This window comes from Myotis yumanensis, unplaced genomic scaffold (assembly GCF_028538775.1).
Source record: "Myotis yumanensis isolate MYYU_CA2020_CCGP unplaced genomic scaffold, mMyoYum1.0.hap1 SCAF_2, whole genome shotgun sequence".
Classification (NCBI taxonomy): Eukaryota; Metazoa; Chordata; class Mammalia; order Chiroptera; family Vespertilionidae; genus Myotis; species Myotis yumanensis.
Genome location: NW_027223753.1, coordinates 67,769,771 through 67,789,476, shown reverse-complemented (window position 1 = coordinate 67,789,476; position 19,706 = coordinate 67,769,771). Strand labels below are relative to the sequence as shown.

At 40.6% G+C, this 19,706-nt stretch overlaps 1 protein-coding gene and 1 pseudogene across 2 annotated transcripts in view; both read left to right on the top strand.

Moving 5' to 3' along the window:
* LOC139003544 (guanylate-binding protein 6-like) overlaps positions 1-12,118 on the top strand; it is a 29,070-nt gene extending 16,952 nt beyond the window's left edge. For both annotated transcript variants that reach the window (XM_070405548.1, XM_070405549.1), the window contains 6 exons: positions 5,740-5,985; positions 7,246-7,526; positions 8,169-8,381; positions 10,027-10,129; positions 10,465-10,658; positions 11,620-12,118. In XM_070405548.1, the coding sequence (XP_070261649.1) occupies positions 5,740-5,985; positions 7,246-7,526; positions 8,169-8,381; positions 10,027-10,129; positions 10,465-10,658; positions 11,620-11,841 (1,259 nt within the window). In that variant the 3' untranslated portion in view covers positions 11,842-12,118. The remainder of the gene's footprint in view (positions 1-5,739; positions 5,986-7,245; positions 7,527-8,168; positions 8,382-10,026; positions 10,130-10,464; positions 10,659-11,619) is intronic.
* A 3,416-nt stretch (positions 12,119-15,534) lies between these two features.
* LOC139001886 (stonin-1 pseudogene) lies at positions 15,535-17,672 on the top strand (annotated as a pseudogene).
* Positions 17,673-19,706: the final 2,034 nt, after the last annotated feature.

The following is a 19,706-nucleotide window of genomic DNA, read 5'->3' as shown; positions in this document are numbered from 1 at the left end:
ATGCTCTATCCACTGAGCCAAACCAGTCAGGGCAAGTTTGCAAACTTTAAATAGTAACTTTTTACTCACCCTCCACACTTTGTTTTCAACATAATGTTTTAGATCTTTTTGTGTATTCCCTAACTATTTATTGTATTTATATTTGATTTTGCTTTGCCTTTTAACCTTCCTACTAGCTTTTTAAGTGTCTGATCCACTGCCTTTACTATATATTTGCCTTCATTTATGATATATTTCCTTACCTGTATTTTTAAAATTTATGATTGTGCTTTAAGTTTTACTTAAAGAAGACCCATGATGAATTCCGTTGTTTTTTTCTTTTTGGGGAAACTATCCTTCAATCCTGAAGTTTAAACTTACCACCCTGGAGTATTCTATGTTATAAGTTCTTTCCTTTCAGCAACTTAAATATATACCGTCTCTACCTTCTGGCCTTTAAATTTTCAGTTGAAAAATTGCCTGATAACCTTATAGGGATTCCTTTTTATGATACTAGTTGTTTTCCTCTTTCTGTTTTCAAGATTCTCTTTTAACTTTTGCCACTTAATTGTAATATTTCTTGGTGTGGATCTCTTGGATTCATCTTACTTGGAACTCTGTGCTTCCTGGAACTGGTTGTCTATTTCCTTCCCCAGGTTAGGAAAGTTTTCAGCCATTTAAAAAAAAGAAAAAAGCTGTCTACCCTTTTCTTTTCTCTCCTTCTAGAATCCCTATAAAGTGAGTGGTAGCACTTGACATTGTCCCAGAATATTTTTTAAATATTCTTTTTTCTTTGTGATGTTCTGATTGGGTGATTTCCACTATTCTTTCTTCTGGGTACTAATCATTTCTTCTCTATTGTCTAATCAGCTTTTGATCCCCTCTAGTATATTTTGCATTTCAGTTACTATATTCCCCAGCTCTAAATGGTTCTTTATTATTTTTCGAACTCTTTGCTAAAGTTCTAAATGAGTTCCTCTATTCTTCTTCCAAGTCCAGTGAGCATCCTTATGACTGTTAATTTTAATTCTTTATCGGGCAAAATACTTATCTCCATTTCATTAGGGATTTTTTCCATTTTCTTTTTTTCTCCTTTTGGAATATATTCCTCTAGATTCACCCTTTTGATTGACTTTCTGTGTTTGCTTTTATGACTTAGATGAAAAAGCTATCTCTCCCAGTCTTTGAGAAGTGACCTTGCCCTGACCGGTTTGGCTCAGTGGATAGAGCATTGGCCTGCGGACTGAAAAGTCCCACGTTCGATTCTGGTCAAGGGTATGTGCCTTGATTGTGGGCACATCCCCAGTGGGCAGTATGCAGGAGGCAGCTGATCGATGTTTCTAACTATCCCTCTCCCTTCCTCTCTGTGAAAAAATCAATAAAATATATTAAAAAAATAAAAAGAAGTGACCTTGTGTAGGAGTGACTTCTGTGTAGATTGTATGAGTTGGATGTTTTGGCAGGTTTCCTGAAGTGGGTCTGTGCAGTGCCTGGGGTCTTCTGGATGTCTGGCTGGCTGTTGCTTCAGCAGGTACTGGCTGAGTGATTCAGCATGCAGGGCTTCAGGGGTGCCTGAGGTTACAGCAGATGCTGGCTGAGGCAGCTTGAGACATGGGTCTCTGGAGTACTTTAGAGAGCTGGCTGGTAGGGCCTACAGTGGACACTGGCTAAGGTCATTCTGAGAAGGGGGCTGTTGGTACTCTGGGAAACCAACTGTCTGGGGCTGCAGTGGACATTTGCTGAGGTGACCCTGGCTGCATGACTCTGGATGTGCCTGGGGGGGCACTAGTTAGGGCTGCAGCAGTGATGGCTGTGATAGCCCTGGGGGGCGCCATGTAGGCTTTGCCTGCTTACTAGAGCTCTTGTTTGAGCTCTGCCCCCACTATCTATAAGGAGAGTAATGAAGAGTAACATAAACAACGGTGCTGGCTAGCAACTCTGGTCCCAGAGAATTCCCACAGATCCTGGAGAGTTCCTGGAGTTCCCACACATTTGACAGGCATCTAGTCATTAGTAGACTTTTTAAATGTACAGTCTAAGTGCTTTTAAAATCACCTTGTGTTTTTTTCTGTGTCCCAGAGGAGGCATGTCTGCCTATGTGAGCCCCGCAATGATATCCATCTTCACTGCAGGTCTCCCTGTCTGGATAGGGTTCACATGGGTACCACATTCTCTTTATGATCCCTCTCATTTTGCTGTGCAAAAGTTATTCAATCAGCCTCATTTCTTCATGAGGAATTGCTCTATATGTAGGTGTATATTTGTGTGTCCATATGAGGAGGTCAGTTTAGACTTTTTCTATGCCACCACCTTGAAGCCTTCTCTCGTTCCTTTTGTTGCTCTGATTGGGTGAGTTCCTCTTCCCTGTAGTCAAATTCACTTATTTTTCTTTGGCTTCATTTAGTTTGCTGTTGAACCCTTATACTACAGTTTTCAGTTTAGATATTATATTCTTCAGCTCTATAACTTCTGTTTGGTACTTTTTAATATCTTATATCTCTTTGTTGAAGTTCTCACAGTGTTTTATCTACTCTTCTTTCATTTAGTGGGCGTCTTTATGACCATTACTTTCAACTTTTTATCTCCATTTCATTAAATTTTTTTCTGAGAATTTATTTTGATATCATATTTGGAACATGTTCCTGTGTTTCCACATCTTGATTGACTCTCTCTATTGGTTTTTATGCTTTAGATGAAACCACCACCTCTCCTGTAGTAGTGGCCTGGTGTAGATGAACCTTATTGTTCAGCCTGCCTTTGCTCTGGCTTGTTTCTCAATTCTTTTTGATTGTCCAAGCAGCGTATTTTTGTTTTTAATGTTCCCATTAGTTTAGGGTGTGATATGACCTATCAGTGTCCCAAAGGGAAGGCTGCACATAGATTCAGGCTGATTGGAAGTCAGATCTTCAGGCAGCAGATTTTTTTAAATGCAAATAAATGCAATCCCATGGGACTGCAATCATATGCCCCCAGGCCACCATAACCAGATAATCTGTAGGTGTCTCCTGGGCAGTAGTCCCAAAAATTGGGGCTCCAGACAAAAGTATAAGCTTCTTTCTGGGAGATGCTAATAAGCTGTAGCAAGGCAGAGAGACTACAAAGATGGTGTCCCCCAACCTCTGTTCCCTAAAAGTATATATAGCCTCTAATTGTGCCAGATCTGATTTTTGCTCTTATGGCAAAAGCTCCAAGACAAGAAAGTTTTTTTCAAAAATACTGGGTGTATGTGTTTTAATCTTCTGTCTGTATAGTATCCTGGGCGTGGTGGCCTGCCACAAACTGTCTCTCTGATTTGTACAGTCTCATGGGACACAGGAACACAAGCACCCCTGGCTAATGGGTCCAGTGGTCGGCAAACTCATTAGTCAACAGAGCCAAATATCAACAGTACTTCTTCAAAATAGGCTCACCCAGGCCTAAAACCGACTTCTGCGCATGAGCTACGAAGTTTCAATCACACTGTATGCGTGCCCGCATGTGGTATTTTGTGGAAGAGCCACACTTAAGGGGCCAAAGAGCCACATGTGGCTCGTGAGCTAGTTTGCGGACCACGGGTCTAGGCAATCAAGGGGTATCCCCTGTGCGGCAGCCACAAAAACCAGGGTGCAAAATGTAAAAAGTGGGTCATGGAACACATTTAAGAACTCCCTTCCAAGAGATGCTGGTGCTCTGGAGTGTGGCGGAGGAACAATATAGTACCTGCCCTCTGACTTCTCTGGAGAGGATTACAGTCAGCCCTTAGATGTTTGTTTCATTAGAAACCTGCCCTCAGGCTGCAGCTTGAATGTAAGCTAACAGGTCTCTCTCAGAAAGACTCAGCTCCTGGGTCTGTTGTCTTTTGCTGTGCCCTGGCAGTGGTAGTTGTTTAAGGACTCATTCTCCCTGGGACACACATGTATAAGCCCGCTGGCCACCATTACCAGGAGATACAGAGGTGTCCCCTGGCAGCAACCACAAAAATCAGGACACCAGACAAGGTTATATGGTCCTTTCTGGAAGATACCAGAAAGCTGGAATAAGGCAGAGGAAGAATATAAAGATTGTGTCCACAGCCTCCATTCCCTGAGAGCACCTCCATAGTCCTCTGTAAGTATGCCAAACCAGAAGCGTGGCCCTCAGGCCAAAGTTCCTGGACAAGCAAAGAAGACTCTTCAGAAAGACTAGAGGTGTGTTTCAGTCTATCTCAGCAGTGCCCTTAGAGCAGTAGTGTGCCAAGAACTGTCTCTTCAATTATTACAGTGCCCTGAGACCCAGTAACATAAATCCCCTCGCCTCCAAAGCCAGACAATCATGGGGCATCTCCTGGATGGCAGACTCAAAAACTGGGTCAAAAAGCATAAAAACCAGAATAGCAGCAATGTTTAGAAGCTCCGTACTGGAGATGATGGTAGTGTGGAGCACAGCAGAGGGAGAATACAAAGATATTGTCCACTGGAAAAAGGAAAAGAAACAAAAAGAAAAAATGATGGTACCCATTGGCTTTAGGAAGGTAGAGGGAGAATAGGAAGATGACATCCACCAGCTTCTATCCCCAGAGAGTATCCCAGCAGCTCATTTCCCCTCAGAACAATGCTTTAAAATTTTGCAAATAATTCTTTTTCTCTTTTCAAAGAGTTTCTGCACTGAGCCCTAGGGTGGGTGAGTCTGCATGTGAACCCTTTAAGAACTCACCACAGCCCCATGTGTCTTGTGGGTGTGAGTCCTGCTTGTTTTCAACGCCAGATGTTCTGGGTCTCGTCCCAAGTGCTGCTCTTAAACATTGGGGTGCCTGATGTGAGATACAAACCCTTCACTCTTCAGGGAGAAGCTCCAGGTTTAGCGTTCCTTCCAGACCATGGGTCACTGTGCCAGGGGTGGGGCTTATGGTGAGATTGTATCTCAGCTTTTCTACCCACTTCAATGTGGTTACCATCTCATTTGCCCATTGTAAAGGGATTGCTCCACCAGTTTTTAGTTTGTATTTTTTTTCTCCCAGAAGAAATCGCTCCATACATAGCTGTAGTTTCAGTGTGTCTGTGGGAAGTGAGTTGAGGATCTTCCTACATCGCCATCTTAAACTGGAACAATTTTTAAAAATTATTTCTGAAAACAGCCAGATTCTCCATTTTACTTTCCTCATCATATCCTCCTTTGTATGCCAATATATTTATTCACTTTGACACTATTTTAAGTAAATAACTTATTTTAATTAATTGCATTTATGTAGGTGAGTACTTGACACAACCAATGTGTTTTTGGAGTAGTGGTGAGTTTTTCAGATTACATTTACATAAAGTTTAGTCTTTAGATTTTCTGCAAAAAAAAAAAAAAAATAGCTAGTCTAATTTGTAGTATGTGAATTCAATCAATGCAGTTTTTCTTAACTGAACAAGTTGTCATATGTCCTATGTTAATCATTACTCCATTGTCATTGTAACTTCTCTTTATTTTGTTCCTACAGTTTGCTTCCAACATGGATTGGAGTAGACCAGAAATTGAAATTTGACCATTATTCATTAGATAAACATTTGATAATCCAATCACCATGTTTGATTTTGTGGATACCAGCCATAAATTTCTTTTTCTTGGGCATATGTTTCCTAAAATTTCTCTTCAGTAACATGTCATTCATATGAGTTTAATTAGTAATGTGTATGAATATGTTAAAGGAGTTCTATGAGCATAGAAATCACCAAAGATCAAAAATTCCCAGTCATAAAAATATTTAGCTGTCTTGTCCCAAGACTGTGCTGACTGTAACTATGCTTTCCTTTTCCCCAGGTTTAAATCCAAAAGCTAAAATTTCCAACATACCCAGGGAGTGTATCAGGCGTTATTTTCCAAAACGGAAGTGTTTTGTCTTTGACCGGCCAACACAAGACACAAGTCTCCTAGCCAAAATTGAGAATATTTTGGAAAGCCAACTGGATCCTAAATTCCGGCAACAATCAGATAATTTCTGTTGTTATATCTTCACCCATGCAAAGACCAAGACCCTCAGGGAAGGAGTCAAGGTCACGGGGAATCGTGAGTCTTCTTTTCTAAAACCATATTTCTGAGTGGCCTCATATGTGTTAATTATTTAATTACTAGAGGCCTGGTGCACAAAATCCAGTGGGATCAGGCCTAAACCGGCAGTTGGACATCCCTCTTATAATCTGGGGCCTCTGGCTCCTAATTGCTCACCTGCTTACCAGCCTGGTCGCTCCTAACTTCCCCACCCCCACCAGCCTGGTCACCCCTTACTGCCTCCCCTGCCAGCCTAGTCGCTCCTCATTTCCCCCTGTGCCAGCCTAATTGCCCACAGCTGCCCTCCTTGCTGGCCTGGTCACCCCCAACTGCACCCCCCTGCTGGCCTGGTTGTCCCTAACTGCCTCCCTGTCAGTCTGGTCACCTCTTACTGCCCCCCTGCCGGCCTGGTTACCCCTAACTGTGCCCCCCACCAGCATGATCACCTCTAACGCTCCCCCCCCCCCCACTGGCCTGGTCACCCCATGCAGCCTGCTTGTTCAGTCATTTGGTCGTCCCTCACTAACCCCCTGGCCAGCCTGGTCGTAGGGCACAAGGGTCAATTTGCATAATACCTCTGTATTATAAAAGATAATATGTGTTTTTCAGTAGTTTTGTTTTATTTTATATAAAAAATGTGTACTTATAAATATTCATACTCCATAGAGAAATGTGTATGTACTTTTTAATTATCTCTTGTCATGTGATTAACAAATCCATTCCCAAAACTCCCAATATTATCACTTATATCTTGGAATCCCACATTTAAGAAGAACCCCACCACTGATAATAAAACCACTAACTGGGTATAAAAACAGAGTATGTTGTATTTTCAGGGGAAGTCTAATATAGTAAGTGTTTTTTCTCAAAGAGACTTCTTGGGAGTTTAAACCAGTCCAAAATAAATACTTGTTTCTGAGTATCTGAAATCTATTGAAAGCTTAAGAATTGGGAACAATTATTATCTGAATTATTTTTCCTATCTCTTTACCCGTGTTGTATATTTTTCTTTTATTTGTGTAATGTATAATAATTATTCAGACACCTCTGATTATGTTAGATAAAGGTAGGTATTTAACCTTTTTTTGTGATGCCCTGTAGAACACTAGAATAATGAATAATGAATAAATGTGAAAATGAAGGTGTGATAGAAGTAGGTGTGTGTGTGTGTGTGTGTGTGTGTGTGTGTGTGTGTGTGGTTTCAGAATTATAATCTTAGACTCTTGAATCTCATTGAGTGATAAATTTATATTGATTCCTGTTTCCTATTTTATTCAGGGTTGGGGACTCTGGTGGTGACTTACGTAGATACCATCAATAAAGGATCAGTGCCTTGTTTGGAGAACGCGGTGACAACCCTGGCCCAGCTTGAGAACTCAGCGGCTGTGCAGAAGGCAGCTGACCACTACAGCGAGCAGATGGGCCAGCGAGTGATCTTTCCCACAGATACGCTCCAGGAATTGCTGGACCTGCACGCAGCCTGTGAGAGGGAAGCCATTGCAATCTTCCTGGAGCACTCCTTCAAGGATGACCAGAGGGAGTTTCAGAGGAAGCTCACGGTATTTTGTCTTGGTATTTGTTCTTACTAATTCTTGCCCTTCTGGGATGATGCCTTCAGTTCTACAGATTCATCTCATAGCTCATCTCCTATTCAGCATAAAGTAGTCTGCATTTTCCAGAGAGGGAGAATATTTACTTCTTTTTCTTCAAACTCAGGAAAGATATTAAAGATCTGTCTGATCTCTCAAGAAAACCAGCATTGGTTTCTCCTTTAGTGAATTGTGGCATGATTCCTGACCTCCTCAAAGTCATTTCTGAGCTGGTTAATCTCCAGGTATATGCACTCCTATTTTAGATACTTGATTTCCTTAGCATACTCTCTTAACAGGTAATTATTTATATTATTTTAGTTGTATCATTTTTATCAAAGATAGATTCACAGGATACTATAGTTACTAGGAACTACAAAGAATATATAATGCAATCTCAACATTTCACAGGTAAAGATGAAGCCCAGGGAGGTTAAGAAGCTTTAACAGGGTCTTGTAGAGAGTTTTCAGAGTTGGAAATAAATTTGATTCTTGCTACATTGACTGGATGCTTTTATTAAGAGGGCCACAGAGTACCCAGCTAATAAATTCTTTGGAATTTTATCTTCTATGTTCCTTTCTCTGGTGACACCCATCTACATTTCCATACAGGAAATTATAAAGAATAAGAAGGAGAGTTTATTGCTGAAGAATGAAGAGGCTTCTGAGAAATATTGCCAATATGTACTTGATCAGCTTTCAATGGCCCTAATGGAAAGTATTTCAGACGGAACTTTCTCTGTTTCTGGCGGGCACAAGAACTACAGGAGAGCAAAGGAAAGGATTGAACGACGATATTGGGAAGTACCCAGAAAAGGAGTGAAGGTTAGAATTAAGGGGAACATAGGGATACTACAGATTAAAGTCAAGAGGGTCTCCTGAAAATATGAGAGCACAGCACCAGTTGTGGGTAATATGAGAGTATGGGGATATCGTGACTGCTTTAGCTTTTAAGGTCCACTATTTGCTCTTTCTTCCTAAGTAGAGTAGAAATGTCCATTCTCAAAAATGAGTATAAATTTCTGAAATTTATGAGAGAGAACAGAAATTATGCATTTCATTGTCTAACAACATGACATTTAGTGTACTATGTTTTGAGGCTTTATGATGGAAAGCTAGAATCTTTGCACTCAAACTGATCAAAGTGAGAAAGTCAAATAAATGGACAATTATATAAATTGGTAATATGTATGTACCTGTGACTCTGGGGTACACTGGTGATGGTAATAAATGTAATAATAACAATACAATTAACATATCAAATTACTTCTAATAGTTACTACTTATTGGCAGAATATTAAGCTTTTTCTCTTAACATTTTAATTTGACCATCCAAAATGTTATGAAACATTTATTTTCTTACCCACATTTTATAGATGTGATTTAGGAGGCACAGGTGGGTTATATAAATTGCTTAAAGTTTCACATCTAGCAAGTGCCTAGGGAGAACAGCAACATAAATTAGAGTCTACATTTCACATAGGGCATATCCTATATAATAAAAGCCTAATATGCAAATCGACCTAACAGCAGAAGGACCAGTGTAATGACCAGTTGCTATGATGTGCACTGACCATCAGGGGGTAGATGCTCAATGCAAGAGCTTCCCTCAGCCCTCAGGTCCCAGGCCAGCGAAGGCAGGTGCCAGCCGGGCACCACCTGCACCCCCATCACCTCACAGATCAGCCCTGATTGCCTAGGGACCCTACCCGTGCACAAATTTTGTGCACCAGGCCTCTAGTCCTATATAATAAAAGGCTAATATGCAAATCAACCAAACAGCGGAACAACCAGTTGCTATGAGGTGCACTGACCACCAGAGGGCAGATGCTCAATACAGGAGCTGCCCCCTGGTGGTCAATGTGCTCCCACAGGGAGAGCGCCGCTCAGCCACAAGCTGTGTTCATGGCTGGTGAGTGCAGCGGCGGTGACGGGAGCCTTTCCCACCTCCGTGGCAGAGCTAAGGATGTCTGACTGCCGGATTAGGCCTACTCCCAGCCATCAGTTGGACATCCCCCGAGGGCTCCCAGACTGTTAGAGGGTGTAGGCCTTGCTGAAGGACCTCCCCCTTCAAGTGCACAAATTTCATGCATTGGGCCTCTAGTAGTCTATAAAATCTTCCCGAAGAGGAGGGGATGTAAAGTTTGAAATATTTTTACATGTTGTCTGGGTTGAATGTTATTCAAAGGAAAGAGCTGCAAATTCATAACAGAACCAAAGTTGTTATGGGTTTGTGCAACAGCACATAATTCTGACTGGCTGACCTTGAGCATGTGGAATGAAGTAGTACTGGAAGAGGGAGTGGAGGAAGACATGGAGAGTCTTTGGTTACAATAAAGTGCTTGGACTCTTTGTAGAGGATCTTGGAGCATTTTAAACAAAAAGTAAAAATGACACATATGGACTTGTTTGCACAGAACAAATCTCCTCAGTGGAACTCTAAGTTCTTTGTCCCTTCTTGTTTCCTCAGGCAACAGAGGTCTTCCAACACTTCCTGACGTCACAGGTGTCAATAGAGAAATCCATCCTGCAGGCAGATAAAGCCCTGACCCAAGGGGAGAAGGCCATAGCAGGTATGGGGCATGATGCAACTCTGAGTGTGGTGGTATTTTCCTGCAGTGCTCTCTGACAGATCACATTAAGATCTTTCCAAAACAACAAATTTTTCCTTTTGTGGAATTCACATTCTGCCAAAGCTGAACATAACAAGCAGAGTGTAGTTGTATGTCAACCAGACAGTCAAGGTGTTTTCCATTACATTATCAAATCTGCTCTTGATGGTGTAGCCATTGGGTGAAATCTGAGATTCCTCATCTCTTTCAAATTCGATTTGTTCTCTAATCTCAAAATGTTAGAGTTCAGGCCTGATCTTATACTTTCTTCTTTTTCTAAAATTGTCATGGGGCAGAGGAGCGGGCCAAGAAGGAGCAAGCTGAGAAGGAACAGGAGTGGCTAAGACAGAAGCACAAGGAGCAGCAGCAGCAGATTGAGGCGCAAAATAGGAGTCTGGAGGAAAACATAGTCCAACTGAGAAAGAAGCTGGAGAAGGACAGAGACGAGGCTCTGAGAGAACAGACAAGGATACTGGAACACAAGCTGAAGGTAAGCCTGGCCATGGCCTCAATAGTTGCTCATGGTCATCGCCCTGGTAAATGAGAAAGGAATAGGTGAAAATTAATGCAAAATTAAAAAGAAAACAACTACTGCTATTTACTGCATTTGATTCACCACAAGTACCAAATACTGGATTTCCAAGAGACCTTTGAGTTTTGCTCCACACCGAGACTCTAGAGAGGCCAAGATGACCTTGGGTCCTCCAAGTCCTTGGAGAATATGAATAGCCTCCCCAAAGTTCAAGTGTCTACATTAGTGATATTCTAGGGTGATCTCATGAATCCCTAATTAAACAAGGTTTTTAATAGATTCTCAAGTAGATATTCTAACCAGATGTTGTTTTTAATATAAGCAGCAACTGGGTACTTCACCAAGATTACTGTCAATTATCCAGAACTCTACTACCATCAAAGACCCTGACTTGGGCCCATGCTGGCCTAAAACTATCAGATATATCTAGACGTAGAAATATGGGGAACTGACACCTTTTAAACCTGCTTCGGTTGTCTCCAAGTATGGATAGTTTGCCTAAGTCACCACAGAGCATTGGGACAATTCTCTTTTTTCTCATCTAGAAGTGTTTACATCAGATTTTTTGATCAGCTTATATTTTCCTATTATTATTTCTACAATATGGGGGACCATGCCATTTGTACAAGTGGAATAATGGTTCTCTCTTAATCCATACTTTTGGTTGGAACACATTATTGCATTGTTCTTCATGCCTGGCTAAGTAAGGTTGAAACCTATCCTTCCTCTCATTGATCAGGTCTAACCCAGAAGATACTGTCTGCTCCAAATATTATCCTCTAATAATCTAATTAGAGAGACTACTTTTATGTAGAAAATAAAGAAAATTTAATAACATTCTCACATATAAAATTTTACTATTTAGAAATTGGGATTTTCAAAAGTTTACTTTTCCCTCTCTCCATACCCTTTATTTTAGATCCAAGAGGAATTGCTTAATGAAGGATTCAGGAAGAAATCTGATGAGATGGAGGCAGAGATAAATCGTCTGAGAAATTTGATTGAAAGTACTAAAAAGGATAAAACTCCCTGGATTGCACGGGCCCTGGACACACTTGCTGATGAACTCTCTGCAACCCTAGCTATCCCTGGTAAACTAATTGGCAAGGGTCTGAATGCTCTGAGCTCACTGTTTAAATAAGATTAGTTTTCTTTAAAAAAAATTATAGAATGTGCATATATGCTCTGCCCTATTTTTGGTGTGTATGGTTTTTAATTTTACTCACAAAAGTTTTAAACATAAGAAGTGCCTACTAGAGGATTTTAGTGCCTGACATACATTGATAGATTAAGAGTTGGTTTTATTCATTTAAATTGAAAAACAAGCATAAATTTATAACAGAAGTTGGCAAAGTTGGCCTACAGGCTGAACCTATCCTGCTGCCTGTTATTGTAAATAAAGTTTTATTGAAACACCACCGCATGCATTTATTTACATATTGTCTATGACTACTTTTATACCACAACAGTAGAGTGAAGTAGTAGGAGCAATCACTGTATGACCTACCAAACCTAAGAGAATTCCTTTTAGACACTTTATAGAAAGGGTTGCCACCCTTTGGTTTAAGAGGTAGAAAAAGACCATATTTGCAGTTGAACAAAAATTGCCTTTTAAAAAACATCAATAATGCTACTGAAAGTCACAAAAGAAGAAATATATATTCAAGTCAATTCTTGATATAGCATGTTCACTTTTAGGAAATACATGTTCATAATTATATTACACAATCACACACACACACACACACACACACACACACACACAGAAAAATCCATTGCAGCATTATTTGTAATGGAAAGATTGGTCATATAAAGTTTAGTATATACATGAACTGGAATTCTAGGTAACCATTAAATAACTTGACAATGGAGATTATATATTCTATATAATAAAGAGGTAATATGCAAATTAACCCTCACACCCTCACAAGATGGCTGCCTATGACCAAATTGGCAGGCAGGGGGGTTAGTGAGGAATGACCAAATGACTGAACAGCAGGCTGGGTGGGGCAACCAGGCTGGCAGAGGGGGCGGTCTGTGAGGGGTGACCAGGCAGGCAGAGGGGGGCAGTTAGGGGCAACCAGACTGATGGGGGGGCAGTAAGAGGCAACCAGGCTGGTGGGGGGGCATTTAGGGCTGACCAGGCTGGTGGGGGTGTGGGTGCAGTTAGGGGTGACCAGGCCAGCAGGAGGGGTCAGTTGGGGGCAATTAGGCTGACAGGAGGGGCAGCGAGGAGTGACTAGGCCGGCGGGTGGGCAATTAGAGGTGACCAGGCCAGCAGGGACGGGGGCAGTTAGGAGCGACTAGGCCAGCAGGGAGGAGGCAGTTGGGGGCAACCTGGCCAGCATGCAGAGGCAGTGAGGGGAGATCAGGCCAGCAGGGGATGGCAGTTAGGGCTGACCAGGCAGGCAGGCAGATTAGTGATTAGGAGCCAGTGGTCCAGGATTGTGAGAGGGATGTCCGACTGCCGGTTTAGGTCTGATCCCCAGAATCGGGCCTAAACCGGCAGTCAGACATCCCCTGAGGGGTTCTGGATTGGAGAAGGTGCAGGTTGAACTGAGGGAACCCCCTTTTCCCCCACCCCTCATGCACAAATTTTGTGCACTGGGCCTCTAGTGCTAATATAAAACCTTTAAAATATGTTTTAAGGTGAAAAAATTAGGTGCAAAATAGTGTGTATAATGTAATTTACATAGAAATTACTGAAAACTACTGACATGGGTGGGATTAAGAGTGGGAGGGATCCATAGTTTTTATTATAGCTTCCATCTTTTGATTTTTAAAAGAAAGTTTGTATTTCCTATTCATAAATAAGAAAGAACATGTAAAATATGACTCTATTAATAAACACTAATAGAAATGTAAAATTGACCATGAGATGATAAATTGTTCATTGATTCTAGAAATGACATCAGCCTGTTCAATGAAGGGCTTAAGGCTAAGAATCAGAGCACTGGAAAGCGCAAAATTTCATCCTAATGTTTTCATGTTGGCATTTGGTTTTAATCCCTATATGTACTTCAAAACTAAGGTATAAAGTTCGTAGTGATTCTTTCAAATCTCAGTGAGAATGTCCTCTAATTTCTATTTCTGAATCACAGCTTTAAGATATTAAAATCTGCCCTGGCCAAGTATCTCATTTGGTTGAAGCATTGTCCCCATATGCCAAGATTGTGGTTAGATCCTAGCAGGGCACATATGGGAAGCAATCAATGAATGCATAAACAAATGGAACAAAAAATGAGTCTCTCTTTCTATCTACAATAAATAAGTAAATATTGCCAATAACTGAAGACACCAAACATGAAATTCTCACTAGATTAGAAAAAAAATGTTAGAACCAGAATTACCAAAAAATAAGAGTATGTACTGGTGGTGAGGAGGATCCTTTTATCTTCAGCTATGATCTCACTTATATGTGGAATCTAATGAACAAAATAAACTGATCAATGAAATAGAAACAAAGGCATGGATACATGGAACAGACTGACAGTTGTCAGAGGGGAGGGAGGAGGATGGGACTGGATGAAAGAAGGTGAAGTGATTAGCCAAAGAACATATATGCATAGACACAGACAGCAATGTGATAATGGCCAGAGTGACGTAGGCTGGGGGGCTAGGTAAAGGGGGAGAAAATAGGGACATATGTAATAGAGTTAACCATAAAAAATAAAATTAAATTCAATGGTGGCCTCTCTATTGTATGCCTGTGCAGGTGGTCCAATGTGCTACCATTGCAGAACTGGACTCCTGCTAGTATTGGAGATGAGAGATCCTAATGCATTATGGCCAGGTATTGACACTTAAATATCAGAAGCCCAGCTGATGCAGTGATAGTTGAGCACTGAGGCTGGAGTGACAGCCTGCTAGGCCTTACCATGGAAAATTCAAAAGATGATGAGTAGAACATGGTCAAGAGGGATAGGGAGAAAATAATGAAGTCAAGGGTGGTTTATGAGGAGGCTATTGATTTATAGCCTCAATAAATTGTTACAGTTCCTTGATCTGAGCCAATTTCATACCTCAAACCTCTCACCTGGAGGAAGGTGTTCCTTAAGAAAGAGATGCTGGGTCCTCAGGAAGAAGGACCCTGGAACTCCAGGAGAAGAAATGAAAATGATTCCTCCTGCCTTCCCTCTGAGGGACCACTGGCCATTTACTCAGGTCCCTATATACCGGAGAAACAGGAATATTCAAACATTTAAGAAATACTGACTCAGGATCTAACTTGTCATTGATACCCAGATACTGGATAGATTCATAGACCTCCTATTAAAGTAGGAACTCATGAGTCCAGCTAATAACTGAGTCTTTGCCCAATTACAACTAATTAGGATCTATTATTTATTTCCAATTGGATAGTAAAGTTCATCTGAGGACAGCTTGTCATTTTTCTGCTCATCCCCTCAAAATATGTTTAGGCATGGAATGTGTGCTAAATAAGTTTTTGTTGTAAAGTCAAAGGGATGATGCATACATGACTGCTTTCAATTGCAAGAATTACATGCATGCCTCCAATTTTGGAGAAGGTGATAGGTAGCTTGAATTTTAGAAACTAGGTTAAGGTGATTTATAAGCTAGAAGTATAAAAGAAACTTTTCTGAAGTCTCTTTCTCTGTGGCTTTGGGGGTTATAGTATTTGCCTCTGTGAGAATGTTAACACCTCTGTACTAGAGAGTTTAAACCACTTTATTCAGCTGAGATTCCAAGTGTTCAGAAGAAAGAATGGCTTACTTTTCTAAGAGAAAAACCATACAGTAATTAACATGTGACCAATAAATGGTATGGTTCAACACACTTGACTCATTGACAAGATCACAATCTGATTTCAAAGATGTGTTCTACGAACCCAGGCAACACATTTCAATCTTATCAGAAGTCAAATAATCTCTGTCCAAAGGATCAAGGCATTTGTAGGCCAAGCAGACTTAAGCTGAACCTTTCTGGTCCTAAGGGATTTCCCAGTGGGTCTTCCCCCACCTGTAGTACCCCTCTCCCATCTCTCATCATAGACTTCTACTCCAGTCCAGGACCTCCAAGTAACTCTCCTCTTTCTATCCCTATCAAAGACATCCCAGGAATTCCTGGCACCCACAAAGCAGGGACTTATGTGCTTTATCCTATTCCAGAATTATTTTCAAACAGTCCACCCACAGCACCTGGAGTAGATTCTTCTTTATTGCCTACTAACCCAACCTGTTTATCCCATGCTTCCTTATCCAATGACCACTCATGTATACCTACAGCTCCCAAAGCGGGTCTTCCAGATGAAGTTAGTCCTCCACAGGCTGAAAGCCTAGGGTTCCAAAGTGATGCTCTCCAGTTTCAGTATTTTTGGCAGGACTGTGCCTGTTCAAGTCCATTTTGGAAAGAAGAAGGCAATGCTTCCCAATTCACATTTGACCTTCCAGGAAGCAGAAAAGGTTCCCATCAAGAGACAAAGACATGCAATTTACCTAAAAAGCTTAAATCAGTGTTCACTCAGCTATATCTGTAAGAAGCTTGAACATCGCCAATCAGCTGAGAACCAAGACTCATTTGGAAATTTGTCTACCCAGTGTCTGTATGCTGAAGACACAGCCTCTTCTTTTGTCCCCCACATGCTTTTCAGAGGTCAGGCCAAACCTGCATGGTCTTTCATATGAGAATTTCTGAGAAGAATAACATGATGGTTTCCCCTCAGTAGGTACTAATTTTTAAAGAAGTCTTACCTGGAGGAATTTTGCAAATATATTATGAGAGGAGGTTAGAAAACCCATTTACAGTATGGCGGGGAAAATCCATACTGTGAAGATTAAACATTCATTTTACACAGAAAAAAAATACTATTCTAGCACAGAATTAGTTCATAAGCCAGACATAGAAGAGATGCTAAAGTTGGGGTCCACAAAGTACCATGACTTCCTCGACTTTCTGACTACTGTGGAGGAGGAGCTAATGAAGCTGCCAGCTATTTCACAACCAAGAATGAACTATGAGGAGCAAGAAATTTCCCTTGAAATTGTGGACAACTTTGTAGGTAAAATCACTAAAGAAGAAGGAAAATTGGTTGAAAGTGCTGTGATAACTCAGATTTCTTGCCTCTGCTTTATGAATGGAAACAGGAAGTGATTTTTAACACTGAATGATCTTGAGCTGCAAAAGTGAAATGAACACTGTTTTGAAGCTGACCTAGAAAAGAAGGGGATTGATATTCTTGAATATACTTTTCATAAGTGTGTGAAAGCACAAGAATCTGAGTAATCAAGAATCATTAAGTTTGTACCTCTGGATTCCTGCTGGTTTAAGCTGATGCATTTCAAGACCTCATATAATGGGGAAGACCTTCGCTTTTCCCTGAGGTCTGTAGTGGTTGTCCAGGGGGCATATGTGGAGCTTCAGACCTTTGTCAACCTGGCCTCATCGCTTCAGAGATCATCTCATGCCAGTTCCCTGAGGTCCTGTGACAACATAATTGTACACTTTCTGTCCCATCGCAGTGGATCAAGGCTCTCTGGCCCATAAACCTCCAGAGGAAGAAGTCCCTGAAAGCCCAAATAAACTGGCGGGCATTTCTGGGGAGTTTACATGAACCTGAATCTGAACCTGTCATACAGGCTGCTGTGGGGTCAGCAAAATATGAGAGTGCCTACTGTGGTATGGAAAATAGACCGGCTTCCTGATAAACATTGAAGTCCTGATCATCCCCATTGTTTGTCATACAAACTAGAACTTGGATCATACCAAGAAATTTCTTCTGATTGGTATCCATTTGCTACTATTCAGTTTGGGATGCTTGACAACTGTGCCTCAAGGACAAAGATTAGGTCTCTGGGGGTGGAGAGTGATATGCAGCCACAGAAACACGTTCTGCTACAACAGAGAGCTTCCTACAACATCCAGGTTGAAATAGAAAAGAAGTGGATTAAAATTGATAGAAAAGACCCAGATAAAGCTGGTGACTGCATAAGTCAGTAGGAGTAACAAGAGTTAATGATGACAACACACTTTTCAAATATATAATTTATAGAAACCATACACAGTTCTGCCACTATATAGTGAAGATGACTTCTGAATAGAGGGCTTAGCATGGGTCCAGTGGCTGTGTTTAGAGTTTAGACCTGAAACCAAACAATCTATATTTTATGCTTTTGATATGTTTATACCCAAGGGTTTGTTTTAAAATGTGTCTGTAATTTGCATGATGTTTCTGCTTCCTATGGAAACTCAAAGGCATTGTTATGAAATGTGTGACCCACTAGGCAGTTTGGCTAAAAGGTTTTTGGTTTTTGATTACTCAGTGTCTGATTGGTTTGTGCTTTGGATTAGCCAGGTGTCATATTCATTATCCTCCAGTCCTTATTTCTTCTTGTTATGTTAGTACCTGTACTGGAGGGTGAGGCAATCAAAGGAAACATAAAACAAAATACTTAATTTTCCCGCTTGCTCATCTCTGAAATGGGGCTAGGTGTAGAATGATGCCGAAACCACAAGCTAAAATGGAGGTGCGGAAGTATCTGTGACTCTGAATTATCTTCCTGTCCTCTTATCACATTGCGAGTAGTCACTGGCTGTATTTGGTACCTGTCTTTTCCCCCGGTATTACTGTTTTAAAAATGTATTTGTATTCTGGTGTGTGTTACAAAGCTATTTCTGTTGATGTAAATATTCTAGTACAAGTCACTAGGACCTATTGCCTTTTGCTTGGAGAGATTTCTTTTAAAATGGAATCCCAGCCCTAGCTTGTTTGGCTCAGTAGGTAGAGCGTCAGCCTGCGGGCAGAATGATCCCGGGCTCAATTCCAGTCAAGGGCACATGTCCTGGTTTTGGGCTCGATCCCCAGTAAGGGGTGCGCAGGAGGCAGGTAATCAATGACTCTCTCATCATTGATGTTTCTATCTTTTTCTCCCTCTTTCTTCCTCTCTGAAATCAATAAAAATATATTTTAAAAAATGGAATCCCAGTATTGGACACCAGTTAACATATTTATGCCATTAAAGATGAATTTTTAAACTCCATGACTAATCTTTACCAAATGTATAGACTCTAAGAATATATTTTGATAAAGTATTCTTTGTGATTAACACAAGACTCTCTTGAGTAGATGTCTAATTCATGATTATTTTATGCTACTTCTGCTAAATTTAGAGCAAAATGAAAGACAGTAAGTTATTGTCTAGATTTAAAAAATATGTATTTTTATTAATTTTAGAGAGGAAGGGAGAAGGAGAGAGAGAGATAGAAACATCAATGAAGAGAAAGAATCATTGAACGACTGTCTCCTACATACCCCACACTGAGGAGAGAGCCCGCAACCCAGGCATATGTTCTGACCATGGAATTGAACTGTGACCTCCTGGTTCATAGGTCAATACTCAACCACTGAACCACTTTGGCTAGGCAAGATTTTTTATTTCTGTTCTTTAATCAGCTAAATGTTTGGTTTCTAATGAAAAGCCAATAGCATTAGCAGTCATAATTTTGTTCATAATTTTCTTTCTATATTTACAACAAAAGGTAAAGTTTTAAAATTCATGAAATCTATATTCTAGATATTTTTTAGCCTGAAAAACAAAGTCCTCCATTGGGTATTACAATACCTTCAATTTATGTTGAATCTACAATATAATTAGGAGGCATTTTTCTCTATTCACTAGATTTATATTGAGTCAAAACTGAGATAATATTGTTTTTCCAAACAACATTTATTTGTCAGCCCAGAGTTTGTCTTATGTTTTACTTAATATTGTGTTTCATTCATTGTAATCTGTTTCAAAACCAGATTAAAATGAATATGTATGAGGGTTTGTATAAAAAAGAAGACCCAGAGTCCTCAAAATATGTAATTCTACTAATATTTAAGCTGCATGCCTCTGTCTTCACACAGTACATTTTCCAACAGTTTCCAAAGTAAGGGTGGCTGCACAAGTCATGACTCTCACCATTTCTTTTTTATTATCACCAGATGAGATATGATATGTTTATTGATTTTAGAGAGAGAGGAAGGGAGAGAGAAAGAGAGAGAGA